The sequence below is a fragment of the Tachyglossus aculeatus genome, chromosome 10, assembly GCF_015852505.1.
Source record: "Tachyglossus aculeatus isolate mTacAcu1 chromosome 10, mTacAcu1.pri, whole genome shotgun sequence".
NCBI classification, from domain to species: domain Eukaryota; kingdom Metazoa; phylum Chordata; class Mammalia; order Monotremata; family Tachyglossidae; genus Tachyglossus; species Tachyglossus aculeatus.
This window is the reverse complement of record NC_052075.1, coordinates 36,649,453-36,677,162: the sequence shown is the minus strand read 5'-3', so window position 1 is coordinate 36,677,162 and position 27,710 is coordinate 36,649,453. Positions and strand designations below refer to the sequence as shown.

General features: G+C 44.7%; 1 protein-coding gene across 1 annotated transcript in view; it reads left to right on the top strand.

The window, feature by feature from the left end:
* The window catches only part of CTTNBP2 (cortactin binding protein 2), a 121,258-nt gene that overhangs the window by 54,530 nt on the left and 39,018 nt on the right, over positions 1–27,710 (top strand). The window contains exons 4-7 of the mRNA XM_038752501.1: positions 9,577–11,200; positions 20,055–20,258; positions 23,018–23,117; positions 25,813–25,963. Of these exons, the coding sequence (XP_038608429.1) occupies positions 9,577–11,200; positions 20,055–20,258; positions 23,018–23,117; positions 25,813–25,963 (2,079 nt within the window). The remainder of the gene's footprint in view (positions 1–9,576; positions 11,201–20,054; positions 20,259–23,017; positions 23,118–25,812; positions 25,964–27,710) is intronic.

Below are 27,710 nucleotides of genomic sequence, written 5' to 3'. Positions count from 1 at the left end.
GGCCCCTCCCTCTAACTTTAGTGCTTAGCATAGTCCTAAGTGCTTAGTACAGTGCTTTGTACACAGTAAGCACTTAATAAATGCCATTAATCAATAGCTACATTGGACTACTGGTGGACTTGAAAGTTTCAGAACTTTGGGGTCTTGGCTTTGCCTAATTCATTCATTCATTCATTCAATCGTATTTATCAGATCTCTGCTCTAGCGATGAGTGTTACCTTATAGACCTGGGTCTTGGGGTGAGTGTTTTGGATAAAGATGAAATTTGGGTTTGGATAAACTCCTCTTTCCCAGTCAGATGCTACTAGATTTGTGGCCGAGCTTAATAGAGTGCCTCCCCTTGAAGCATGGTAAATTCATACAAATTTTTACCCTGGACTCTGTCACGCCTTAACAAAGCTCCTCAGCAAACCACAGATGTCTCAAGAGGATTTAAGGAACCCCCACAAACCACATGGCCTCAATCCAGCACATTTCAGCTGATGACACTGCAAATCACTTTTGTATTTCTTGGACTTTGCACTTTTCAATTATGGTCTTAACATTTCAAACTCACTATCTGGGATTAAGTTATCCTGAATGACTGTCTAAATTTGGACAGGAGGAGTAAAAGAAAACATTTTATTTACTTTACCAATTTTCAGTTAATTTTTAAGTAAATCAGGCATGCCAAAAAATGGATTTTATTTGAGATTCAGCAACGGTTTCAATTTCCTGAAGGCCACTTGAGCTAAAATCCTCTGCTCCCACTCCCTTCTGCATTGCCCTTGTACTTGGATCTTTTCACTCCACCCTCAGCCCCACGGCACTTAGGTCCATATCCATAATCTATTTTACTGTCTGTCTCCCTCTCTAGACAGCAGACGTTTTGTGGACTGGGAACATGTCTACCAAATCTGTTTCATTGTACTCTCCCAAGAGCTTAGTATGTGCTTTGCACACTGCAGGCACTACATAGATATGATGGATTGAATGATTAAAATCAAAAGGCCCCAAGATGGAGGGTTTCTCTGTGTTTGTTCTTTGTTCAAACTCCCAACAGGTTTCGTACAACCAAGGGTTGGATTCTTAAATAACATTGCATTAAGGAGAGATCTAATGGTACTATGGCTTGGAATGTGCCCCATGAAATATTTATAACCGTTGCTCTCAACACCAGATTTTGTTCTACCCAAAGAGAAATGTACTGGCTGAAGAGCATTCCTTAATTCATTACCGATGTTCTCTCCACATGACAATGTATGTGTCTGGTTGTTTCTTCCTAATCATGTAGCTCATATCCCCATGAACAGAGCATATAAAAATGGCATCCATCTTATGACTGTCCAGAGATTTACTCAGATTGAATCAGTGGCTATTTGCCCCTTCATATTACTAGGAGACCAGGCCATCTGTGGAGGCAATTATTATTTAACTGCTTCAGTGAAGGGCTAGGGTATACGGAGACTAAGCATCTAATGATAATAATAATTATGGTATTTGGTAAGCGCTTACTACGTGCCAAGCGCCATACTAAACACTGGGGTTGATACAAGGTCATCAGTTTGGGCACAGTCCCTATCCCACCTGGTAGTCACAGTCTAAGTAGGAGGAAGAATGGTTACTGAACCCCATTTTTTTGCAGATGAGGAAACTGAGGTACAGGAGATTACCTCGGGAGATGGAACTGAGCAGAGATGGCTAAATTAAAGACCCTGGCTCCAAATGGAACTGCCAGCTGCTTGCCAAACAGCAGGCACTGCTTGATCTTTGGTGCTCAGTGAGTGGCAAAGCTACTCGTTGTGGGACCAAATAGTGCCCTGAGTCACAGTTTCCAGGGACTCTTTTCCCAGGGAAGAAATTTTCAGGGTGTAACTACCACACTGACATGAATGATAATTTCACTGGTTAACTTCCCCCAACCCCTCCACAGTACACATGCACAAAGGGACCTCCAGTTATGGACACTTCCATGACCCAATGTTCACCCCATTTTGGTAATTTGCAACTTGGGTGGGGGAAAGCAAGGGTTTTCAACCAGTTTGTAGAAACTGTGGTCCAAAGGTCTCCACCTAACATCTACATCCACCTCCTCTCCCCCATCTTCATCCCCCAACCTCCTTTCTTCCTTCACATCCGCCTCCCCCAAAGCCCTTCCAGAGGAATGCTCCCCAAAGAGGGAGTTGAGGGAGCAAAGCAGCAACAGCCAGGTTAGGAAAAAAGAGGTCCTGCTACTGACTTCCTAGGACTCATGCCTGAGAGCTGAAGGATACGCTTTTTTCTGGGCACCCGGAAGAGACCCGGACTCTGGAGAGTCAGCGATGCCAGGAGAAGTAGGAGCAGCATACCTTCTCACTTGCTCTGACTGCTGCCGTTCCAATTCCTGTTAGGCTTCCAGAGTCCTCTCTTCATCACATGAGACTGACCACTAGCATTGCTGCTGCCAATACTGCCACCATAGCAGTCACACCCATCCCTTCCTCTGAAAGGTTCCCCCCACTCCCAGACGAGCTTCCACTTGAAGCCTATTTATCAAGAAATATTGGAAGAAAAAAACACCCAACAAATCCTGCCTCTCTCCATTCTGTAACTGTTCTTTAGTCTAAGAGAATATATGTCAGAGCTGGAAACAGTCATCTTTTCCAAGAACAAAATTTACCCCCGAACAATCTTTTGGAAGCAAATATCTTAACCACACATTTTCAGTTTATTTGAGTTCTGGGAAAGATCCATTTGCAACTTTTGTACACTAGAATTAGAACATCCTTTCAAGCGAATTCAGTGCTCCTGTGGAGTGACAGGATGATAATCAGGGAAAGACAGGAGCTCTATCTCTAAGGAGGGTATAAAAATATCGAAAGTGGGGCATTCTGCTGCTACAGTGTCTGAACTTTGCTTAGGCTGTACCAATCAATCAATCGGTCATATTTATTGAGCACTTACTGTAGGCAGAGGACTGACTAAGCAGTTGGGGGCATACCATGTAACAGAGTTGGTAGACAAGTTCCCTGCCCACAAGGAGTTTACAGAATAAACCACTTCACGGAATGAGAAGAGAGGCGGGCTCATTCAGCCCGCGTTCCTGCTGAGATGACTCACTAGGGAGCTAAGTGTTCTGTTTTTTCTTGGGCCTGCGCAATCTGGCTCCAGTCGAACTAGAAACACTCAAATAACCACCGAGTTCTGTAGACTGTAAGCTCCATGTAGACAGAAATTGTATCTACCATCTCTCTCGTATTGTACTTTCCCAAGTACTTAGTACAGTACTCTACTCAGGGTAAGTGCTCAATGAATACCATGGATTGACTGAGTCATTTTGTGCAGGATGGAGAGTCAGTAATCAACAACTTCAAACTTCTCTGCAACTCCCTCTCATCTCGCATCATCATTGGCATTTATTGGGAGCTTACTATGTGCGGAGCACTGTTCTAAGTGCAGGGGAGAGTACAGTACAACAGAGTTGGTAGACACATTCCCTGTCCACAGTGAGCCTACAGTCTAGACGGGGAGGCTGTCATTGATATAAATGAATAGTTTATAATATATAATTTCTAGATGAGACCATGGACAAGTCCCTTAGCTTCTCTGTGCTTCAGTTTCCCCAACTGTAATATAAGGATACCTGTTCTCCCTCCTACTTAGACTGTGAGCCCCACGTGGGACAGGTACTGTGTCTGGCCTAATTAACTTGTTCCTACCCTAGTGTTTAGGAAAATGTTTGATACACAGTAAGTGATTAACAAATACTGTTAAAAAATAAAAAAAAATCCTGGCTCGGACACTTCCTTCCACCAGCGTGGAACTCCCTCCTACTTCATTATTTCATAACTGAAAAACCAATACTTACCCCAGTTGGCCCTATTACAACCATATTCCCTCCAGAAAGTGTTCCCTGACTAATCTCTTATCTTCCTAATCTATCATCCTTTGCACCTGAGCCCTTATCCCTTAAACACTCTGATGCTCACTCCATTCCCACAGCACTTAAGTATGTATCCTTATACCTTGTTTCTTCTCCCTACCTGGAATTTATTTTAATTTCTCCCTCCTCTGCTAGATTCAAGTAACTTGAGGGAAGGGGTAGTGCCTAATAACTCTATTGTTCTCTCCCAAGTGTTTAGTCCTGTGTTCTGCACACTGAAAGTCCTTGATAAATACCATTTATCGATTAATGGATTTACCCCCTCTTTACCTGCCCTAGAGTTGAGCCACTTATGTACACATCTGTACATTATACATTATAAATTGTTTATATCAGTGTCTGTCTCTCCCTCTAGACTGTTAGCTTGTTGTGTGTAGGGAACATGTCTACCAGTTCTGTTGAATTGTACTTTCCTGAATGCTTAGTACAGTGCTCTGTACACAGTAAACACTCAAAAAAATGCCAGTAATGATGATGGTAATGATGATTGAACCACTGCCAATAAGTTCCAGTTTTTCTTTGGTGTATGTTTCTGGTACAACTTTATGCAGAAGGTTGAAGCATGATCTCTTGTTTTGTTATGCTTAGAAAACATAGTCTCTAACCTGGAATGAGGTTGCCCCTTTTAATTAGAGATTGTTCTATATTGAAAGAGGTAACCAAAACAGCCAATTTCGAGAAGTTAATGAGAATATCCTTCTTCATTACGGGCAAGACGGACAGCATCACAATGGCTCTTAAGCCGCTTCTACAAGGAGACAGCTCAACTGAATTAGAGCAGGCACCTAGGTACATGAATCCAAATCTTTTATCTTTAAAGAAGAGCATTTTACTCATTCATTTACATACAAGTGTTCCAGTCTATCACGTTGATATACACTCTTTGCAAACTGCTTCATGAAATACCTTTCAATCTGTAAATTTTCTTCTATCATGCCGTCCCACATGGGTTTAGCGGAAAGGGGAGATTAACACACACACACACACACACACACACACACATATATGTAATTTATATTCTTTTGTACACGAGTGATTCCTCTGAAGAAATTCATTATTACAATGGATCTAACACTGGGTCATTTTCTTCTTCCAGTTGGTGGTTAAATTATAAATACCCCCGTTTCTCTCAGATTTCACATGCTAGAAATAGCCCTCTTCCCATGCCCTCTGTCCAGACTTCCACATGGAGCTCAGCCTTATTTCTCTGTGAACCTCTTAACTCCCATCTGCATGGTTTCCTCCCTTCACTCTGCCAAAGCTTGCCTCCTGAATGCCGCTCTTTTTACCTCTCCCATGTTGGCTCTGTGTGCTATTCTTGAAGCAGCACCCGCTCCTCCCCCACATCCTGCCCGCCTCCCTGCCAGCCTGGAAAGATCCATTCTCCCAAATCCTTCTTCCAAATCTATCTCTTCTGGGAAGACAGTCCGTGACACCATCCCACTGTAATGCTTCTCCAACTCCTCCCTGGCAGCAGTCGTGAGCGGTTAATGAAGGAAAGAGAAATCCCATCCATCTCCTTATGCACATTGTCCGTGGGCAGACTGAGTTTCTGCTGGAGGTGCACCTGTTCTGGCTTCTGCCTCCTTAATCATCATCATCAAGATTATCATGACATTTTTTAAGTTCTTACTATATGCCAAGTACTGTACTAAGCACTGGGCTGGATACAAGCAAATCAAGGTGAACAGAGCCTGTCTCACATGGGACTCACAGTCTTAATCCCCATTTTACAGATGAGGTAACTGAGGCCCAGAGAAGTTAAGTGACTTGGCCAAGGTCCCACAAAAGAGAGGTGGCAGAGCCAGGATTAGAACCCATGTCCTTCTGACTCTCAGAACCGTGCTGTATCCACTAGGCCGTGCTGCTTCTCCATCAGCTTCATCAACAGCATGTTCAGAGAATTCAGGGCCAGGAGAATATGCCAAAGAAGCAAAGATTGTGATATCTGGTCTTGGACACCTTGCAGTTGATTGGTGTCTGCTCCTGGGAAAGATAGTAGTGAGCAGTGAAGTATTTACTTTGTATTTACCCCAGCCCTTAGAATGCTGCTTGGCACATACTAAAAACACTTAACAAATACTATTATTTGTCCCCCTCAAATAGCCCCAACAGTCCTTCGGGTATAGTATGTATTGAGCACATTCTCTGTGCGGAGCATTGTACTGAGCATGTGGAACCATACCAAAGAGTTAGTAGATAATACTCCCTGCCATCTATATATAGATGCTAAAATAAATTACAGGTTCAAGGAAACAGCCAAATGTAAAGATATGTACATAAATGACAGCATGGCCTAGTGGAAAGTACACAGCCCTGGGAGTCAGTGGACCTGGGTTCTAATTCTAATAGAGAAGCAGCATGGCTCAGGGAAAAGAGCCCGGGCTTGGGAGTCAGAGGTCATGGGTTATAATCCCAGCTCAGCCACTTGTCAGCTGTGTGACTTTGGGCAAGTCACTTAACATCTCTGGGCCTCAGTTCCCTCATCTGTAAAATGGGGATTAAGACTATGAGCCCCACATGGGACAACCTGATCACCTTGTATCCTCCCCAGAACAGTGTTTTGCACATAGTAAGTGCTTAACAAATACCGTCACTATTATTAATTCTGCTCTGTCACTTGTCTGCTGTGTGACCTTAGGCAAGTTGACTTCACTTCTCCGTGCCTCAGTAACCACATTTGCAAAATGGGGATTCAATACCTGTTCTCCATCCTACTAAGACTTGATTAGCTTGTATTCATCCCAGCGCTTTGAACAGTCCCTGGCATATATTAAGTGTTTAACAAATACCGCAATTGTGAGTGCTAAGATTGAAGGGATGGGCACAGCCAAGATGCAGAAGTGCTGAAGGCAGGAAGTAAGGTATTGGGAAGTGGTATTTATTGAATTTTTACTATGTGCAGAGCACTATACTAAGCTCTAGGAAGACTACAATATAATAAAACTGATAGACATGATCCCTGCCCTCAGAGAACCTAAGAACTTAGAGAAGCAGCGTGACTTAGTGGAAAGAGCACAGGTTTGGGAGTCAGAGGTTGTGGGTTCTAATCCTGGCTCCTCCACTTATCAGCTGTATGACTTTGGGCCAGTCAACTCCTCCATGCCTCAGTTACCTCATCTGTAAAATGGAGATTAAGACTCTGAGCCCCACGTGGGAGAACCTGATTACCTAGTATCTACCCCAGCACTTAGAACAGTGCTTGGCACATAGTAAGCACTTAGCAAATACCATCATTATTATTATTATCATTACAGTCTAGTGGACTGCAAGCTCTCCCTTCCATGTGAACCAACACACTGTTTGTAGTCTTTAATTTTTCTCAGAAACCTGAATTTCTTACTGGCTTTCTGCAAGTTCTAAGACTTTTAATTGGTCCCCCTACCCCTAAATACCAATTTCTAAAATATTCACTTAAATTCCAAGGGGAATAGAATTCACATTTGGGAAGCTAAATTCAATAAACCAAAGTAAAATAATGCGCTCCTCTCTTTTTTCATTCACCAGTATAGGTGGACCAAAAAATCATATTGGACCCTACGCTTTGTTTATGATCTGACATGTTTCCTGAAGGCTTGATAAGAATTAGACTAATTTTTCCATTAAAATCTCCATGTGACTGATCTAATGTGAGAGTCATGAATAACTGAATTTGGAACGATAAGTGAATTAATTATTTAATAATCTCTTGGGTGTGTGTGCCTCTTTATAGTGCTTGCCCACTGAATTCTTGTATTGTAACTGCCTATTTGATGACAAAAGCAAAAGTTTCTCATTCCATACCCACAGTTGTGAAATACCCATTGCCTGAAGACGGTAGGAGACCACAGTCAAATTCTATAATCAATCAATCGGTGGCACTTATTGAGCTCTTACTCCTTGCAGAGCACTGTAGTTGACCTCTTCCACCACACAGCTGATTCAGAGGGTCTGCATAACTGTGTGATGATGATCAAGCGCTTAGTACAGTGTTCTGCACACAGTAAGCGCTCAATAAATATGATTGAGTGAATGAATGTGTGTGTATGTGTGTTTGTGTGTGTAGTGTCCCATCCTTTATTCTAATTAGCAAATAAAAGTCTTCTTTCCTGTAGTCAGATGAATGTACTGAAGTGTTTTTCCTTGGGGTCGAGGATGTAAAAAGGTCTTTGTTGGGTCCTAGAGATAGTACAGTGCTCTGCAAATGATAAGCGCTCCATAAATACCATTGATTGATTGATTGATATCTGGCCCTACATAGTCAGTTCTTCAGTACTTGATCGATCAAAGCTTAGACGAAAGGAAGCATTGGAAACCACCCACTCAACACCCAGCGGTGCAGTTCTAAGGAGAAACCCTTTCTGATTTTAGCTTTAACTTTGAAATTGCAAATTAGCATTTCCCTTCTTTTCCATAGATGCCTTAATGGTAAAAATAGCTTTGTGTTGATGAAACTTTATTTTCAGAAAACCTTAGATTTCCGGAAAAAAGAGGCCATATTTTATGTAATTTCTCACTGTAGCTAGTCCTAAACCAAAGACGATTTAAACACCTTGGCCTCCTGTTAGGGTAACTCCTTGAAATTGTCTCAGAGTGCCTTTATTTCTTGAAAGGATTTTCCTATCATCTCATTTTATCCCCTCAGACTACTCTTGTGAGGTAAGAGAGGGTTTTGCAAGTGGGAAAACTGAGGCACAGGCAGGTTGTGACTGTCCAAAAGTCATAACACGTGCCAATATTAGGAGAAGCAGCATGAGAAAACAACATGGCCTAGTGGAAAGAACCTGGGAGCCAGAGGACCTGGGTTCTAATTCCGACTCTACCACCCACCTGCCGTATGACCTTGGACAATTCACTTAACTTCATTGTGCCTCAGTTTCATCAAATGAAAAATGGGGATTCAATACCTACTCAAATGTAAGCCCTATGTGGGACAGGGCCTGTATCTGTTTTAATTGTTGCATCTACCCCAGCACTCAGAATGGTGCTTGACACAAAGTAAGCACTTAACAAATGCTGCAGAGAAAAAACGTCCAAAAACCAGGTCTCCCAGCTCAGCAGGTGATGTTCTTGCCACCACACTTCTTTATCTGTTCTCCCACTCCTCCAGCCTGTAAGCCCCATGTGGGATAGGGATCCTGTCTGACCTGAATTTTTAATTTTTATGGTACTTGTTAAACGCTTTCTATGTGTCAGACACTGTTCTAAATGCTGGAGTCTCTACAAGTTAATTAGGTCTGACACAGTCCCTGTCCCATATGTGGCTCAGTCCAAGTAGGAGGGGGAACAGGTATACCCATTTTACAGTTGAGGAAACTGAGGCACAGAGAACTGAAGTGACTTGCCCAAGGTCACATAGCAAGCAATTGGCAGAGCCAGGACAAGAACCCAGGTCCTTCTGACACCCAGGCCTGTTCTCCCTCTATTAGGCCATGCTGCTTAGCACCTATCACCCCGAGCATTTAGTAAGTGCTTGGTGCAATGTAAGGGCTTAACAAATACCATTTTAATTACTGTTGATGATGATGATGATAATGAATGATAATATTTCAAGGAGCACAGCACTTCAGTTCATCCCAGTCACTCAGTTTTCAGGGGTAAAGGCAGATATGAAAGAACTGTCTCTCAAGTCCCAAGGTTGTTGAGGCCTAGAACTTGCGTGTCTTAATCCAAATTTGCTTGTGCTTCTCTTACAGTTGGAAATGGAGAAGTCGCAGTTGCACATCCTCCAGCAGGAGCACAGGAAGCTCTCTGCCTGCCTCGAAGATGAACGGGGCAAGAACAAACAGGTGGTGCTCATGCTGGTCAAAGAGTGTAAACAGCTTTCCAGCAGGGTAGGTGAGGAAGGCGAGAAGCTGGAGGAAGCGGCCTCCAAGCTGGATGCAGAAAAGAGAAAGACGGGCGAGCTAGAAGGGGCCCTGTTGGCTGAGAGGCAGAAGGGCTCCCAGATGGAAGCCCGCATGGAGAAGCAGCTCTCCGAATTCGACACGGAGCGGGAGCAGCTACGGGCCAAGCTGAGCAGGGAGGAAGCACTCACGGCCGACCTCAGGGAAGAGATCGACAAGATGAGAAAGATGATCGAGCAGCTGAAGAAGGGCAACGACCACAAACCGAGCCTCTCTTTCCCCCGGGGCAAAACAAAAGACAGGCGCTCGGTGTCCGTGGGGACCGAAGGGCCGGCATCGCGCTCTGTGGCCTGCCAGACCGACCCCATGGTGGAGGGTGCCGATCCAGTGAAGAAGTTCCACGTGGCGTTCCCTGCGAAGCCCTCCTCAACAGGCCCCATGGTTTCTGGGGCCACCAGAGTGGGCATTGGGAAGCCCGGCGTGGGTCGGCAGTATTCCCATGGTGACCTGCTCACCACCTCTTCACCCAGTGTCCCCGGTCCACCCCGGATCCAGGAAAACGGACTGAGCTCTGGCCCAACCGCCGAGCCAGTGGCTAGCGCCCTCCTGCCCCTTCTAAACAGCGCTCCTTCTCCCGCTGCTTCTCAGAACCCCCCACTCACCTCCTCCACGCCCAATCTCCATTCACCGTGTGCCAATGCGGCTTCGTACCCGGCGCTCAATCCGCGGGTCCAAGCGGCCCGGTTCAGATTCCAGGGCAATGCCAACGACCAAGACCAGAACGGGAACACCACCCAGAGCCCTCCATCCAGGGAGGTCTCCCCCTCCAGCCGGGACACTCTGGTCGTCAGGCAGCTGGCCCGCAACACGGTCACCCAAGCGCTCTCCAGGTTCACCAGCCCCCAGGCCGGAGCCCCACCAAGCCCCAGAGCCCCCCACCCGGGGGAAGGAGGGACCGGCCCGGCCCCCGGCGGGAGAGCGAGTGCTAAGACCCCCAACGCCCCACGCATCGACCGGGGGAACCCTCCTCCCATCCCTCCGAAAAAGCCAGGGCTGTCCCAGACCCCTTCGCCGCCCCACCCCCAGGGGCTCAAGGTCCTCAAGGACAGCGGCCGCCCAGCCAGTGCGGGGGCCAAAGTCGATAGCAAAACCGGGGTGCTGCCGCCTGCCACTCCACCCCACGGAATCAGGGTAATGAACGAGGAAAACCTCGCCAAGTCTTCCTCCTCCCAGCCACCCCCAAAACTGGCGGGAGACTTAGCTCCGGCCGTGCCCGCGGGCTGCGCCCAGCCCGCTGTGGCCGCGTCTCAGGTGGGTGCCTGCCCGGGCCGCAACCCGGGACCGAGCCGGCCTGCATGTTCAGAAAGTAGCCATGCCATCCCCACCGCCATTGCCTGTAGCTCCTCCATAAACCCCGTTAGTGCCTCATCCTGTGCACCCTGGGCCTCCCACAGCCTCCTGGTAGCAGCCTCAGGTAAAGGGAACAGACTATTCCACCCTCTTCTCCAAAAAATGTCTTCTCTCTTGGGAAATCCATCTGCCAGTTTGCCTCACTTTCCCTCACCGTGTCTCTTTTTGCCTTTCCTTTGAAGCTTTTTGTTCCACTGCACTTTCTTTTTTCGTTCTTTTTCTTTCCCAGCCGATTCCTGGAAGGTTTGTGGGTACGGTGATTCATTTCACTTCACCAGTGGCCTCTTTGGACTCTTCGCGCCCACCTCCAGAGGGTGAGGGCTCAGGGAATAGCCATGTAGAGCTAGTAGAAGCTGTTCTTTTGGGTTCCTGGAAATATGGCCAGAAGAGCAAAGCAGAGATTATCATCTCCAACGGCTACCTTCCGAGCCCCAAATGGAATTTGGTTCCCTCCAGCTTGCATCCTTTGCAGGTCTTTCCTAATAATAATAATGATAATTGTGACTTTTGTTCAGCACTTACTACGTGCTAAGCACTTTACTAAGAGCTGGGATAGATGTGAGATAATCAGGTCCCACCTGGGGCTCACAGACTAAGTAGGAGGGAGAACAGGTATTGAATCCCCATTTTGCACTTGAGGGACCTGAGGCCTGGAAAAGTTAAGTGATTTGCCCAAGTCACGCAGCAGACAAACGGCAGAGAAGGTTTAGAGTCCAGCTTCTCTGTCTCCCAGGCCCATGCCCTTTCCACTAAGCTGTGCTGCTTTTCCACTGCCCTTCTCTGTGGAAGTTGATGGAAACTGAATTTTTTCTCCAGTGAAAGACCCAACCAGCCTAGTATTCTACACAGGGTCCGTCCAGGCATTCAGAAGGTAGAGTGTCACTTAATTCACCTAATAAATTATTTCATCAAAGTGGTGCACAGCACACCCATTGTTCACCTTTGCTTGTCTGATTCCAAAAGCTCTTCAAGGGCTTGGATCGGCCCTTCAGCTATTTCTCCAAGCCCTGAAACTCCAATCAGAATATCAGAATTGCAGAGACAATCTTCCATGGCTGGTGAGTGGGGATTATCATATCCCTATCAATCAATCAATCAATCAACCCATCTACTGATTCTGTTACACTCTCCCAAGCTCTTAGTAGAGTGCTCTGCACACTGCAAGTGTTCAATAAATGCAATTGATTGATTGAATGATTGATGATGGTATTCATTGAGTACTTGGTACAGAGCACTATACTGAGCGCTTGGGAGAGTACAATAAAACAGAGTTGGTAAACGTATAATCTACCCACGATAGGTCCAATGCCCCTTTTGTAAATGAAGTGGACCAACTGACAGGGCCAGACCAAAGCAACCCTGACTTTACCAGGTTGTACAGTTTTTTGCTGAGGTTTTCACTGTACTGTGCTATCCACGATCAGGGCTGAGTTTTAGCTAAGCCAAAGGGATGTGGACTTCACCCCAATCTCCTCCATTCATTCATTCAATCGTGTTTATTGAGCGTTTACAGTATACAGAGGACTCCAGTGGTCATAGAGTAGAGTCCGTTTCCTGTGTCTGCTCCCAGTGGAGAAGGTATCAGGTAGGACCCTGATTTGATGAGCGTGTGGCCAGCCTGTCATTAATGTCAGCAGTGAAGACACGCGGGCCTTGCAGTGCATGACAGACCAGTCATGGTTCCAGTGCCCCCTCTACATCATGCTGCTGCAGACAAGGGACAAAGTGAAGATATCCACATGCACTAAGCTATTTGAACACCCTCACACCATAGAAATATAGCCCTGCTTAATTAAAATAGCTCAGTGTAAGCTTCAATTGACTCTTCTCTGCTGATGTCCCCAGAACTATGGGCATCACCCCAGCCCAGCTCTCTGAAACACCAGGCCCTATTTATTTATATTAATATCTATCTCCCCCTCTAGACCATAAGCTTGTTTTGGGCAGGGACTATGTCTGTTATATTGTACTCTCCCAAGCACGTAGTATAAGGGAAGCAGTATGGCCTAGTGGCTAGAGCACAGGCCTAGGAGTCAGAAGATCATGGGTTCTAATCCCAGCCATACCACTTGTCCTCTGTGTGGCTTTGGGCAAGTCACTTCACTTCCCTGTGCCTCAGTTACTTCATCTGCAAAATGGAGATTAAGACTGTGAGCCCCATGCGGGACAGGGACTATGTCCAACCCAACTTCTTTTATGCACCCAGCGCTTAGTATGGTGCCAAGCCCATAGTAAATGCTTAATAAATACCATAAGTGTTATTATGATTATTATCTGTACACAGTAAGAGCTCAAAAAATACGTTTGACTGACTGTGGAAGGGAAGGGCCTTTGGCTCGGAGGAGTAGAGGGGATTAAAGTCCCCATCCCTGCTCAGATGCCTCAGACAGAAGTTGAGGGCTAGGAAGGATGCCTGACCTTCTGCAGACATTACTTGGCATGACCCAGTAGGGGTGAGGTCACTGGTGCCATGTGACAGGAGATGAGGGCAAGCTAGGGAGAACACAAGCCACACCTAATAATGATAATTGTGGTATTTGTTAAAGCACTTGCTATGTGCCAAGCACTGTTCTAAGCACTACAGTAGGTATGAGGTAATTGGTTCGGACACAGTTGCAGACCCACATGGGGCTCACAGTCGTAATTCCCATTTTACAGATTAGGAAATTGAGGCACAGAGAAGTGAAGTGACTTGCTTAAGGTCACAGACCAGAAAAGTGGCAGAGCCAGGATCTGGGGTTGGAGGACGTGGCTGTCAGCCAGGCCTGATCTCTCTCCATTTGGACTGTATTTTTCCCTCAGCCCAGGCAAAACCACACTTCATTGTCTGCTGCTTGGAAGAAAGAACATTGCAGTCCGCAGCAGGGGCAAGAGAAAGGGAAATTTCAGTTTCCCCAGCCTCAGGATCCTTCATTGTTCTATGCCAGCTACTTCCCTGGGGAAAAGTGGCCCAGATTATGTGCGGTGAATAATAAGCAGGATGTAGATGAACTAGGACAGTAAACCCTCGATAGAATTCCCACAGGCCAAAGCTAGCCAATTCCTGTTAGCTTCGTTTGCTAAGATAAAAAAAAAAAGAGGCTGTAAAATTGAAATGGCTGAGGCAGCTGGATCACCATGCCCATGGGGATTTTCTTTTCATTTTCATCTTTTGGTTTGGCCTCTCTCTCCTTCTGTCCCTTCAGAATTTTTATTTTCTTTGAATTTTTGTTATGATATTGTTTATCCTCTGTGTGTGTGACTGGCCTGGGGGCTTAGGCCCCCTCTCCCCAAATGGGATTGATCCAAGCTTTGAAATTAACCATCTCTGTGTTCTGAAGCTGATGCCAGAAGCTGTTTTCCTGCCTCCCGTCCAGGCACCCTTGCATGTCCATGAACTTTCCCGGTGGCTTCACCCTTGCTATTGTTCGCCTGTGAAATCACACACTTCCTCCCTTCTCTCCTAACATCATTAAACCCTCCTAAACCAACATGGATCTGTGCTGCCTTGTCACATTTTATGTTTGCATTTAACCTTCAAAGTAGGTCTTGAAATGGGAAAAATGTGCTTTTTGCGTATGGTTTTACGATTTTATGCAATAAGTTTTCATCCAGGTTATCTGGTCAGGGGTTCTATCAAAAGCATCCTCCCTTTTTCAGGGATTTGATACAATTGGAAAGGCTTGAGCTTCACATTTTCCCTACCTGTGGGCACTAGAGTAATGTTCTGTAATAAGGTAGCATAAGTCAATCAGCATAGAATGAGCCCAGTTTTACTTGGAGAGAGTGAATTGAAGTCCAAATGCATTGAATTTCCACCCGGATGATCCAGACCTCTGAGTTGCAAGCAAGACCAATTGGGTGCCTGCACTGCCCAGCTGAGAATCACAGTGGTGGAGGCCATCACAGCCTCACCTGAGCACTGGGGGTCTTGTGGGGCTGATGCTGATGCAGTGTGAATGGCCTTCTGTGTGACCTTTTCTACACTTCAGTTTTCTCAATTGTAAAATAGGGAGAAATATCCCTTTCCCTCTTCCTTGGACTGTGAGCCGATTGTGGGACAGGGACTGTGTCCAATCTGATTATCTTTTACCTACCCCAGCGCTTAGTACAGGGCTTGACACATAGTAAGCACTTAACAAATACCATAATGATGATGATAATAATAATAATTAGGGGCACTTGGGCAGACTGTCCCCTTTCCCACACCCTCTCCAGAGCTGCAATTGCACAGATGAGGGCTTGCACTTATAGCCTCCCTGAGCCTCCTAAAGCATCATTTTGGCAGCAGGAGCTCCCACAGAGTTGTGTGTGGGGGGGTGTACTTTGTCCCATGATGGTCCATGGGAGACTCTGGATGATCTGGATCTTAATAATAATGATAATGATGGTATGCATCAAACACTTACTGTGTGTCAAGCAGAGTTCTAAGCTCTGAGGTAGATACAAGCTAATAAGGTTGTTTGCACTCCCTGGCTGACAGTCTTAATCCCCATTTTACAGATGAGATAACTGAGGTACAGAGAAATGAAGTGACTTGCCCAAGCACACACAGCAGACAAATGGCAGAGCGGGGATTAGAACCCAGGTCCTTCTGATTCCCAGGCCCGAGCTCTATCCATTAGGCCATGCTGCTTCAGTGGAGTGTCCCCTGTAATTAATTGTAACCGGGGAAGCCTGCCTATCCTCGGTGAGGCGTGTAAGGGTCTGTACAGTCAAGGCCATGGGGAACAGGGAGACCTTAGCTCCTTTGCATCTCAGCCTGAGTTGAACCCTTCCTGGTCCTCTTAAAAATAAATACAATATCAACTATAACATTAATAACATTTGTTAAGTGCTTATCCCTAGCACTGTTCTAAGCCCTGGGGAAGATTCAAGATAATCAGGTCTGCCACAGTCTCTGTCCCACACGGGGCTCACAGACAAGTAGGAGGAACATGTATTGAATCCTCATTTTATTGAGGTGAGGAAACTGAGGCACAGAGAAATTCAGTGACTTGCGCAAGGTCACCCAGCAGGCTGGTGGAAGAGTTGGGATTAGAACCCAGGTCCTCCAGGTCCTAGGCCCTTGTTTGTTCCACTAGGCCACACTGCTTCTCTCTTCCTGGGTGCCTCCTCACCAAGTCACTTCTGTAAGCACCTGAAGGGCAGAGGAACATATCCACCAATTCTGTTGTGTTGTGCTTTCCCAAACACCTACTATAGTGTTCAGCACATGGTAAGCACTAGGTAAACACCATTCACTGATTGATTGGCTATCCACATTGGTTGTGCCCTGCTCTACCGAGCTTTTGGAACCCCAAGTGGGCAGGAAAGGTGACCCCTAAACTGGTCCCCAGCCATGGATCTCTTACACCTCCCCACCCAAATATGCAGCAGTTCCCTCCAAGTTAGAATCCACGTCCTTCTCCTTCCTGTGGATGGGCCGGGAGTGCGGTTAGACAACCATCAGCGGACACAAGCCAAAACACTGAAAATCGCTAATGAATTCTTGGTTGTGTTCTTAGCAGCCAAACCCCATTACTGCTAAATGGAACCCAAGGGAAGGAAATTGGTTCCTAGAACCATCGCGGTTTATTTTCTCTCAGATTCGTGTGGGGCTCATCTTCGAGCATGGGCAGTGATCCAAAGTCAGTGGGGAGGAGAAGACAGAGGGACAGAAAGCAGAAGTCAGAATAATAGACGGAATGACAGAGGGAAGATAGAATGAGAGACTAAGATAGAAATTCAGAGAGATGTAGAGCCTCAAGGAGACAGAGCCCCAGACATGAGAAGATAGACTCACCCACTCCTGTGCGGTAACCTGACAAAGACAGCTCTTGAGAAGATGTTCCCTTCTAGTAGCACCAGCAAGAGTTGGGGAGAGGCCCAGCGGAGAGCAACCTGCCCCCCTCTAACTCTGCTAAAGCTGGACTCAAGATTCAGCGAGAGGGTTCCTGGAGCTAGAGTCCTGTAACTCTAGAATTTGCAGCAGCCCTTCTATCATGACGCAGGAGTAGAACTCCATCAAACAATGGTATTTATTGAGTGCTTATTCTGTGTGGGGTGCAGAAACGAGAAGGTGCTAATTACTAACCAATAACTTTGTTCATTTGTACATGTTACATTTCTCTCAAAGAAATGAGGACTCTGGCTAAAAGAGCCCTTCCCTGTATGCCTGCTGGACTGCGAATGATGATGATGATGATGTTGATGATGAATAATAATGATAATAATGGTATTTGTTAAGTGCTTACTATGTGCCAAGCACTGGGGTAGATACAAGGCAATCAGGTCTTACATGGGGCTCACAGTCTAAGGAGGAGGGAGAACCGGCATTGAATTCCCATTTTGCAGATGAAGAAACTGAGGCATAGGGAAGTTAAGTGACTTTCACAGGGACACATACCAGACAGGTGGCGGAGGTGGGTTTGGAACCCAGATCTTCTGATTCCTAGGTTCATACGCTTTCCACTAGGCCATGCCTCAATTCTGAGACCTCAGGACTGAGATCCTGTTCAGACAAATAGGTTGGAGTGCTAGGAGTTTGCACAGCACCACCTTCACTTTCTCTCCCCTGCCAGTCATGTTCCTACTGGGGCAGGAGTGCAAAGAACTGAGAGGCAGGCAAGGGCACAGATCACTGTGAAGTGTGGATGTTGATGAAAAATATGGTATAGTTTTAAACCTACCTTTACTACTCAAAGAATTTCTGGTAAGCTACAAATGAGAATAAAATCACATAAAGATGTAATTTGCCAAAATACAATCAAAAGTCTTAGTTACACTGTTTTTTGTAGTTGTTTTGTTTCTTTGTCTCAGATACATCTAGTAGTTTGGGGGCAGTTTTCTTTGTCCAGTTTTGTACAGTTGATCAGGGTTTGAGGTGAGTAGTATTAAAGACTGCATAAGTTTTAGTGAATATAAATATTTCTGGAGTTTATTTTGGATTTTTAAATAGGGAAGGGTGGACTCAGCAAGGGAAGACTTTTGTAAATTGCTACAAAGCCGGAAGGCACAAGGGTTTCAATGTGCTGGAGTTTGCATAGGTATTCAATCCTCAGTATTTCAGTCTGCTGCACTATCCTGGTTAATTGGATGGAAAACATAAAATATTAATGAGCCATGTAAAGGTGATTATCAAGTTATATCATCTGGCTTTTATGCATACTGCTGCTCTTACCTCTCGCACTTCAAGAGAAATAGTAAGTCCAGCATTGGTGGGTAATCTTTGGAAAACATAAACTACTCACCAAGGAAGAATTTGATCATGTGTTGAATTGTTTTTCCCTTCATGTGTAGAGAGTTTTCTTCTGGATATTCCTCATTAGCCAGGCTTAGATCTGGGAAGGGGGAAACGGTGCAAGTAGTTTCAGGAACCATAGTCCAGGCAGCCCCAAGAAGCTGCTACGCAGATAGTGTGTAGGAGTGAGGAAAACTCTGTGCCTTAAAATGTAATTCAGGACTCACCAGTTCTCTGACCCCCTCCTCTGCCGCACCCCAGGAGACATATTCATGAACAGGTGCACATAACATAAATTAACATGAATTGGGGGGAAGGTCTTTTCTCCCATTTTTCTCTCCTGCATGACCCTTCAGTGAGCCACGCCTGCACAGTTTGCCCATAAACCTCATTTTCGTATTGAGACCAGGAGCACAGAATGCTGGCTAAAAATTGATTTAAGTAGAAGAATGTTACGTGATGGTGAGACACTCCGCCTAACCTGCATGTGCATTCTTGCTGTTAATCCCAGTGAAAATCCCATGACCATGAAAATTTTATATGTGTAGCAAGTTGCAATTGGGGAAATCATCGATCCTTATTTACTAAGCTACTTGAGTCAGCACTGGTCATATCTGTAAGGTGTTGTAAATGAACCCATATTTACTTTTTCCTCTTTTTCTTTTTCAGCCTTTTGGTCAAGAAAGAGTTCACAAAATCTTCCAAACTATATGCAGCAAACTTCCCACACTAAACAAATTATCCTCTAATAAGGCTGCTAAATACTGCTAAGAGCTTAGTACAGTGCTTTGCACACAGTAAAGCTCAATAAATACAATTGAATGAATGCTAAATTGAACCTCTAACAAAGATAACTTAAGCTCTCTATGAAAATTTTATTTTTTTTTTGCCTTTTGCTATTTTATTGGGTGACCTGGAAGTTTCTGTTATTAGTTGTGTAATTATCTGCTGACATGGGTCCTTTTCTTAAAATAAGTTTTTAAAAATGTCAGCCTTTGGAAGTAATGCAGTATATGTTCTCTCAAAGTCTAGATCAAGCTGTATTAGTTTAGTTGCTCCATGAGCACATTTTAATAGAAACTCAGCATGCTTTATCTTTATTTTATTTCAATTAGGGCAATCGATCAATTGTTTGAATATGTCTTTGACTAAATTTGATAATGAAAGATGGCTAGCATACCTCCCATCTTTAAAGGAGCATGGAAAAATAAATTTAAAAGAGGAGAAAAGCTCTCAATTTACAGCAACAAAATAACTTTGATGGCTGCAATGTCAGTTCCTAATATGTTCTATTAGGAGGGAAATGGCCTGAAATGTGTGGGCATTTGAAAATTGGGATTCCGAGAGTGAATTTCTGTTTGGAGAATGTGGTTGTTCTCTGTGAAATGTCCTGTTACTGCTGATTGCATTAACCGGTGGAAAAAGAATCAGTGTTGGGGCCAAATGAATGGAAAATAACTTGCCACAGCCTGCCGACTGGATTATGTGTTGAAAGGATAAAAATACTGTTATAGGTGTATGCTAAATCAATCTTAATGGGCCACGTGGTGTTAAAAACCCCGTGAGCCTGTGTGTGTGTGTGTGTGTGTGTGTGTGTGTGTATGTGTGTTTAATTAATTAATAGTAGATTTTGTAAGTGTGATCATTGAAAAAGAAGTGCAGAGTGTCACTTTATCCTTGCAAGCCACCTTCTAACTGCAGTCCCTTTAACTCACAGGGTGGCCCCCCTCCCTAACCCCTTTGCTAACAAGTTGTGGTCCTGTGTCCCTGGGTGGCAGGCCCACCCGTCTTCACCAAGCTGCTGCCCAGGGAAATGTCACTTTATTGTCTGTGCTGCTTAATGAAGAAGGACTGGACATTAATCACGCCTGTGAAGATGGCTCTTCTGCCTTGTATTCTGCTGCTAAGAATGGACATACAGGTAAAGAGAGACCACCGTATTCCACTGTTAGTATCCTGCGAATCCAGGACTGTCAAGCCTTTTGGGGGTGGGAGGGGAGAAGATGCTCAAGTGAATGAAGATTGTTTAGCATCCAGATGATATGGTGTAATGGTTAATAATAATCATAATGGCATTTATTAAGCACTTACTATGTGCAAAGCACTGTTCTAAGCGCTGGGGAAGTTACAAGGTGCTCAGGCTGTCCCATGGGGTGCTCACGGTCTTAATCCCCATTTTACAGATGAGATAACTGAGGCACAGAGGAGTTAAGTGACTTGCCCAAAGTCACACAGCTGACAGTTGGCAGAGCCAGAATTTGAATCCATGAACTCTGACTCCAAAGCCCGTGCTCTTTCCACTGAGCCATGCTGCTTCTCCAAGATTAAGATTGCGTTAAGATTGCGTTCATTAACCCTGGAAAATTATGAGAAAGTTCATTATAAAAGAAAATGTTCACAGTGTTTGAATTTCATTACTGAGGCCTGGGAGTGAGTCTTGTCTTCAGAACTGGGAGAGTGGGCCAGGTAAGGGAGAGTGAACTCTCAGCATCTTAGTCACAGCCTCAGGCTATGGGCCAGGTAGGGGAGAGTGAACTCTCAGTATCTTAGTCACAGCCTCAGGCTATTAAACCCAATTACATCTCTCCCTTTGTAAATGTAAAGCCCCTTGCTGATTCAATAAAACAATTCACCTGCAATCACTGTGTTTGGATCTGAGGTGAAATCATCCTTAATTGCTCCTTATAACAAGTCACTAGTGCAAATAAAAGGATAAGTATTTTCTAACTTCTACTCCAGGGACCTTTTTAAGAGCTAGGAAAGGCTAAAGTCATGGAACGTTTTAGCAACTTGGTCTGGTTTTAGATTCTATATTTAGATTTTCTTGTTCTGAACTATCCAGTGCCACCAGGATTGTGCCAAGCATTTTACTAGTAAAATAGGAGGGATCTGGGGCCTTTTGTTTCCTCCTTAAAGTAAAAATCTTAGAACCTGCAGTCTTTCAGGATGGTGTAGGGAGACTGATGATTTGGCTGCAGAAGCAATAGGCTTAGAGGGATTGTGATCACCCCCATGGGGTTTCTGGAGAATGGCCAAGATCAGGGTGACTGCCTCATATTCTGGAGCCCAGCTCGACTCTGGAAATCCATCCAGATCCGTCCAGATTGGCCTCACCTGAGCATGCCTCGGTTTCCAGAATTCCAGCGTAAAGCTAGGTCAGAAGTGTTTCAGGATATGTCTGGGTGCAGGTGTGGTTGTCTTGGTGAGTGATAATAATAATAGTGGTACTTCAAGCACTGTTATAAGCACTGGAGTAGAAACAAGTTAACCAGGTCCCTGTCCCACAAGGGGCTCACATTTGTGATCCCCATTTTATAGATGAAATAACTGAGGCACAGAGAAGTGAAGTGACTTGCCCAAGGTCACACAGCAGACATGTGGCCAAGCCGGGATTAGACCCAGATCCTTCTGACTCTGAGGCCCGTGCTCTATAGACTAAGCAACATTGCTTCTCGAAGTGTGTCAATGTGTGTTTGCCTGTGTGTACCCAAGGAGTGGCTGTTGTGTGACTATGTCTCTGTGTGTCTGTAGAGTGTGTCTGCTAGAACCATAGGTTTCTCTGTTTGAGTGTTCCCTGGCCATCCTCAGTTCATTTTGGGCCTGAGAAAATCTGGTCACATTATTCAAGGAGAACTTCACCAGCCTCCCCCAACCTCCCTCCCCTGGGTTGACATCCCCTGGACTGACTCAAATCTTGCTGGGCTTTTAAACATAGACATTAGCTTCCCAACCCAGTGTCCCTGCCCCTTTAGAGTTCCCTCAGTGGAGTCATGCCAAGGATGGAGTGGAATTCAGAAACCTCTGGTGGTGAGATGTGGGGAGAAAAGATCTGGGCCAGCCCTTCTCCCCAGAAATATTTTAAAGATTCCTCATAAGTAACAAAGGCATCATGCAGCAAGGAACAGAAAATCGAATATAAAATCCAATGAGCCCTATAAAATCCAATAAGCCCTGTCTATGTTGCCGAGAGAAGGGGATTTTCAAAGATTGCCTCCTAAACTCCATCCTGTGGCATTTTCCACTATTGGGATTTCTCCATTCATGTCCAGCTATCCTCAGCTTTTTGCAGAGCCATCAAAATAATTGAAGAGAAAGGTTTGCAGGCGAACCGACCCTAGTGGATAGGAGCATGGGCCTGGGAATCAGAAAGTCCTGGGTTCTAATCTCAGCTCTAACACTCGTCTGCTGTGTGACCTTGGTTCAGTCCCTTAACTTCTCTGGGCTTCAGTTAACTCATCTGTAAAATGGGGAGAGAGACTGTGAGCCCCACTTGGGGCAGGGACTGTGTCCAACCCCATTTGTATCCACCCCAGTGCTTAGTATTGTGCCTGGTATATAGTAAGTGCTTAACAAATACCACAGTTGTTATTATTAAGATGGGTTGAAATGTTGTCCAAATGCCAAGTTAATCTGCAGGTAAGATCGGCAACTATTATTTACATGGTTTCAACTTCAGGTTGCTGAACTTCTCTTTGTATAAATCCTTGCATTTTTTTTTTCAATTGTGAAGGTGGGTAAGAGGAGAGTGAAATTCCAGAGATCCTAAAATTTTGTCAGCTGCTCAGATTTGTTGTTCTAGTAGAAATGGGCTAGGTTTTAGAGATTGGGATGGGGACACCACCCCGAGTCCCCAGGAAATGGCGATGCATTCATCCAACTTTTTTCTGTTTAAATCCTCAGACTGTGTGAGATTGCTGCTGAATGCCAATGCGCAAGTTGATGATGCCGATAAAAATGGCTTCACCCCCTTGTGTTCAGCAGCCGCTCAGGGACATGTTAAGTAAGTGACAATCCAGAGTAGATTTTCTTCTCGGAAAACTAAACTGGGGACGTTTGCATTTTCGACCGAGGAAATTTGGGTTTCCAAACTGTTACCACGAATGGCTTGCCTAAATTGAAACTCAACATAGCGTATCCATCTGATTGCTAACCAGCCCCACTTGTGCATGTGTATCATCAAATTAAGGAGCTGGATGGAGCAGGGAGGGGTCATAGACAGATGAATGACTAAATGATTCAGGAGAGCTGGAGGCTTATACTTTCCTGACAAATTCCCAAACTGGGGATTCCACGGAGTGGAGGGAAAACTCCTTGTGAGCAGAAAACATGTCACTTAATTATTCTGAGCTTCCAAAGAACTTAGAACACTGCACCATACTGAGAGCTCAATAAGCACTGCTGCTACTACTACTACTACTACTACTACTACTACTACTCCCCCCCCCCCCCCAGAAACCCATTCCAACAATTTATTATCTTGAATTCTTTTTTATACCCAACTTAAATCTCTCCTACTCTAATGGAAATCCACTGCCACTTACTTGATCCTTTGTGGACAAGGAGAACAACTGGTCTTTCTTCAAAGATTCTATGAAGAAACAATGTTGCCTAGTGGAAAAAGCACGGGCCTGGGAATCAGAAGACCTGGGTTCTAATCCCAGCTCTGTCCAAATACCTACTGTGTGACTTCTGGGCAAGTCATTTAACTTCTCTGAACCTCAGTTCCCTCATCTGCAAGATGGGGATTCAGTATTTTTTCTCCCTCCTTCTCAGACTGTGAGCCCCATGTGGGATCTGATTATTTTGTATCTACCAGTGCCTAGAACAATGCAGCAAATATAATTATCATTCCAAAACCCTCCAGAATGTGGTCTGGGAGTCAGGTGACCTGGGTTCTAGCCCTGGCTCTGCTACTAATGTGTGGCCTTGATCAAATCACTTAACCTCTCTGAGCCTCCATTTCTCCCTTTGTAGAATAATCAATCAATTGATCAAGCACTTACTACAATAATAATGATAAAGGTATTTGTTAAGCGCTTACTATGTGCTGAGCGCTGAGGTATTCATTCATACATTCAATTGTATTTATTGAGCGTTTACTGTGTGCTGTATTAAACGTTTGGGAAGTACAAGTTGGCAGCATATAGAGATGGTCCCTACCCAACAGCAGGCGCACAGTCTAGAAGGGGGAGACAGAAAACAAAACAAAACATATTAACAAAATAAAATAGAATAGTAAATATGTACAAGTAAAATAAATGGAGTAATAAATATGTACAAACATATATACAGGTGCTGTGGGGAGGGGAAGGAGGTAGGGCAGGGGGGATGGGGAGAGGGAGGAGGGGGAGAGAAAGGAGGGGGCTCAAGGTTTACTACAAGGGTTGTCTACAAGGTTATCAGATTGTCCCACATGGAGCTCACAGTCTTAATCCCCATTTTACAGAGGAGGTAACTGAGGCCCAGGGAAGTGAAGTGACTTGCCCAAAGTCACAAAGCTGACAAGTGGCAGAGCTGGGATTAGAACCCACGACCTCTGACTCCCGAGCCCGTGCTCTTACCACTAAGCCACACTGCTTCTCTGCACTTACTATGTGCTTGGGAGAGCACAACACAATAATAGACATATTCTGTGCCCAAAAGGACAACAGTTCTTGTCTGTGCTAGCCCACGGGGATGCTGTGAGGATAAAATGATAAAACTGATGTGAAAATGAGTTGGCAAAATTAAAGCCCTTTAAAAATTCAAGTATCCCTCAGAAAGGGTGGTGGTGACAAAGGCAGATCCTGAATAAGTGACCCTCGTGACTAAACGATAAAGCATCCTTTACTCTCCCTCCACCCCAGTGGCTTGTAGAAATCAAGCAGTGTGCCTAGTCAGGCTCAGACCCTGGGCATCTGCTCTGTCTGTTCCGGCTGTGGCTGTTCCTCGGGGGGTTTATGGGCTTCCGGATTTGTGGGAGCAGCTAAGTGTTTTTGTTTGGGCATGTGTGCAACACGGGCTGCTGGTGTGAGGGGCTCACCTACTTTGCTGGTGGAGCAGAGTTAGCAAGCCAAAGAGGCAGTGACACTGGGGTGTGGTGTCACTTCGACTCCTCAGATGCGATATAAATTGGATCTAATAATTTGGGAAGGCTGTATTGCAGGATCACAGTGGGTGACGATTGGGTGAACACTGCCCCTCAAATCCCATATCACCATTGAAACTCAAATGCGGCAGGTTCGCCTTTCTGACCTCTGCTCCTTGTGAGCAGGGGACACCTCATCTCTTTGTGTGTACTTCCCAAATGCTTCGAACAAGGCACTGCTCCTAGGAGGCACTCAATAAATACTATTAATATGAAAACTACTTTTCACCCCACAGTTTAGCACCGCCCTTAGTACATAGTAAGCACTCGAAAAACACCACTGCGGCTATTATTACTACCTAATTGTCAGCTCCCTTAGGTCTATGACATTGCACTCTCTTGTATCATGCTGTACTCTTTTGTATTGAACACTATTATATCAAAGTGAAGGGGAAATGATAAGACCAGGGTAGTTGCACAATTCATAATGAAATGTTTTCTGATATAGGTGGTTTTATAGATTAAAACATCTAGGAATAAAATTTTTAAGATTGCTTTCCTCATTTGGCTAAGGAGGTGGATTGGTTCCCAAACAGGCAATGAATTTTAATTCTGTTTTCCACTACAGGTGTGCAGAATTACTAATTGCATATCACGCTGACATTAACCATGCTGCTGAAGGAGGTCAGACACCTCTCTACCTGGCCTGTAAAAATGGAAATAACGAATGTATTAAACTCCTGCTGGAAGCTGGAACAGACCGAAGTATAACAACCAGCGTAAGTGAAAGACTATTTAAAAACAGTGGTGTGTGGGTGTACCTGTGCTGTTAGAAAAACTAGATTGTTTTCAATTCCCCAGGGATTTTAGGGGAGATTTATTGGGATTAGAATGTAAATGGCTTTGCATGCATTTTTATGGCTATCTCTCCTGTTAGAGCAAAGGACACGTCTTGTACTTCTCTTGAAACAATAATCGTATTTGTAGTATTTGTCAAGCACGGTGCTAAACACTGGGGGTTATACAAGATAAGCTTGTTGTGGGTAAGGAATGTGTCTGTTTCTGTATTGTACTCTCCCAAGCGCTTAGTACAGTGCTCCAGAAAAAGTAAGCACTCAATGAGTGCGATTGAATGAATGAATGAATATATCAGGTCCTACAGTCTAAGTAGGAGGGAATACAGGTGTTGAAGCCCATTTTGCAGATGAGGGAACTGAGGCATTGAGAAGCTAAGTGACTTGCCCAAGGAGGTCACATAGAAGACAGGTGGTGAAGGTGGGATTAGAACCCAGGTCCTCTGGCTCCAGGCCCGAGCTCTTTCCACTAGACCATGCTGCTGTACATTCCCAAGTACTTATCCAGTGCTTTGTACCCAATAAATGCTCAAAAAATACAATACCATCATCACCAATATGTTTGTAAAGTGTTTAATTAGTTCTAGGTTTAGGGCAAATCAGTAGAAATTGTTAACCATAGCAGAAAGAGACCTGGGAGAGAAACCCAATTAGCTTTTGTTTATTTCTTAGACATTTTGTTTTTATAATACAAGATATATAGGGTGATCATTCACCCGATTTTATTCCAAACAGCTTGGCTTTCAGTTGGTCTGCTCCTGTCCGTTACTGATCTAGTACTAGGCACCTTCACTCTAAGAGGAAGAGAAATGAATGAGGAAAAGATGAAGGCAGCTTTAGCTGATGAGCAAAAGGTATGATGTCAGCAAGCTGAGATCACCAGTGTTACTTTAAGTAAAGACCCATACATCTAGAGAGACAAACCTGTAGAAATACATTGTATTTCACAGGAGATTAGCCAGTTCTCACTTTGGTCTTTCAATGAAAGGATATCAGAGGAGTTCTGAGGATTGAAGTCGTTCAAGGGCACTTGCCTTACCTTTGTTATGCTAATGAAAAGGAAAACTAATGCCACTCAAAAGGGAGATGATAGTCCTTATGTTTAGAACAGTGCCCATTGCTTAGAACAGTGCTTTGCACATAGTAAGCACTTAAAAAATACCATTATTATTATTATTATAGGGATTCCCAAATAAAGGTATGTGCCAGGCCATCTCTGGCAGCAGACCTGTAGTGCAGGAGCTTCCTGGTGCATAGGCATAGTTGACCCTGTATTTTCAGTCTTTTCAGGAGAAAGTCCCCCAAGAATTGCTTTTTTTCCAGGCATCATTAACTAAATTCAATGAAGTAGCAAAGAAACCAATTCAAGTTGAAAATGTGTGAACAGAACATGACCCTGAGAGTCAGAAGGACCTGCTTTCTCAGATCAGCTCTACCACTTGGGCAAGTCACTTGATTTCTCTGTGCCTCAGTTACCTCATCTGTAAAACGGGGATTAGGACTGTGAGCATCATGTGGAACATGGACTGTGCCCAACTTAATCATCTTGTAATAATAAATAATAATGATGTCTTTTGTTAAGCGCTTACTATGTGCCAAGCACTGTTCTAAGCACTGGGGGTATACAAGGTAATCAGGTTGTTCCACCTGGGGCTTACAGTCTTAATCTCCA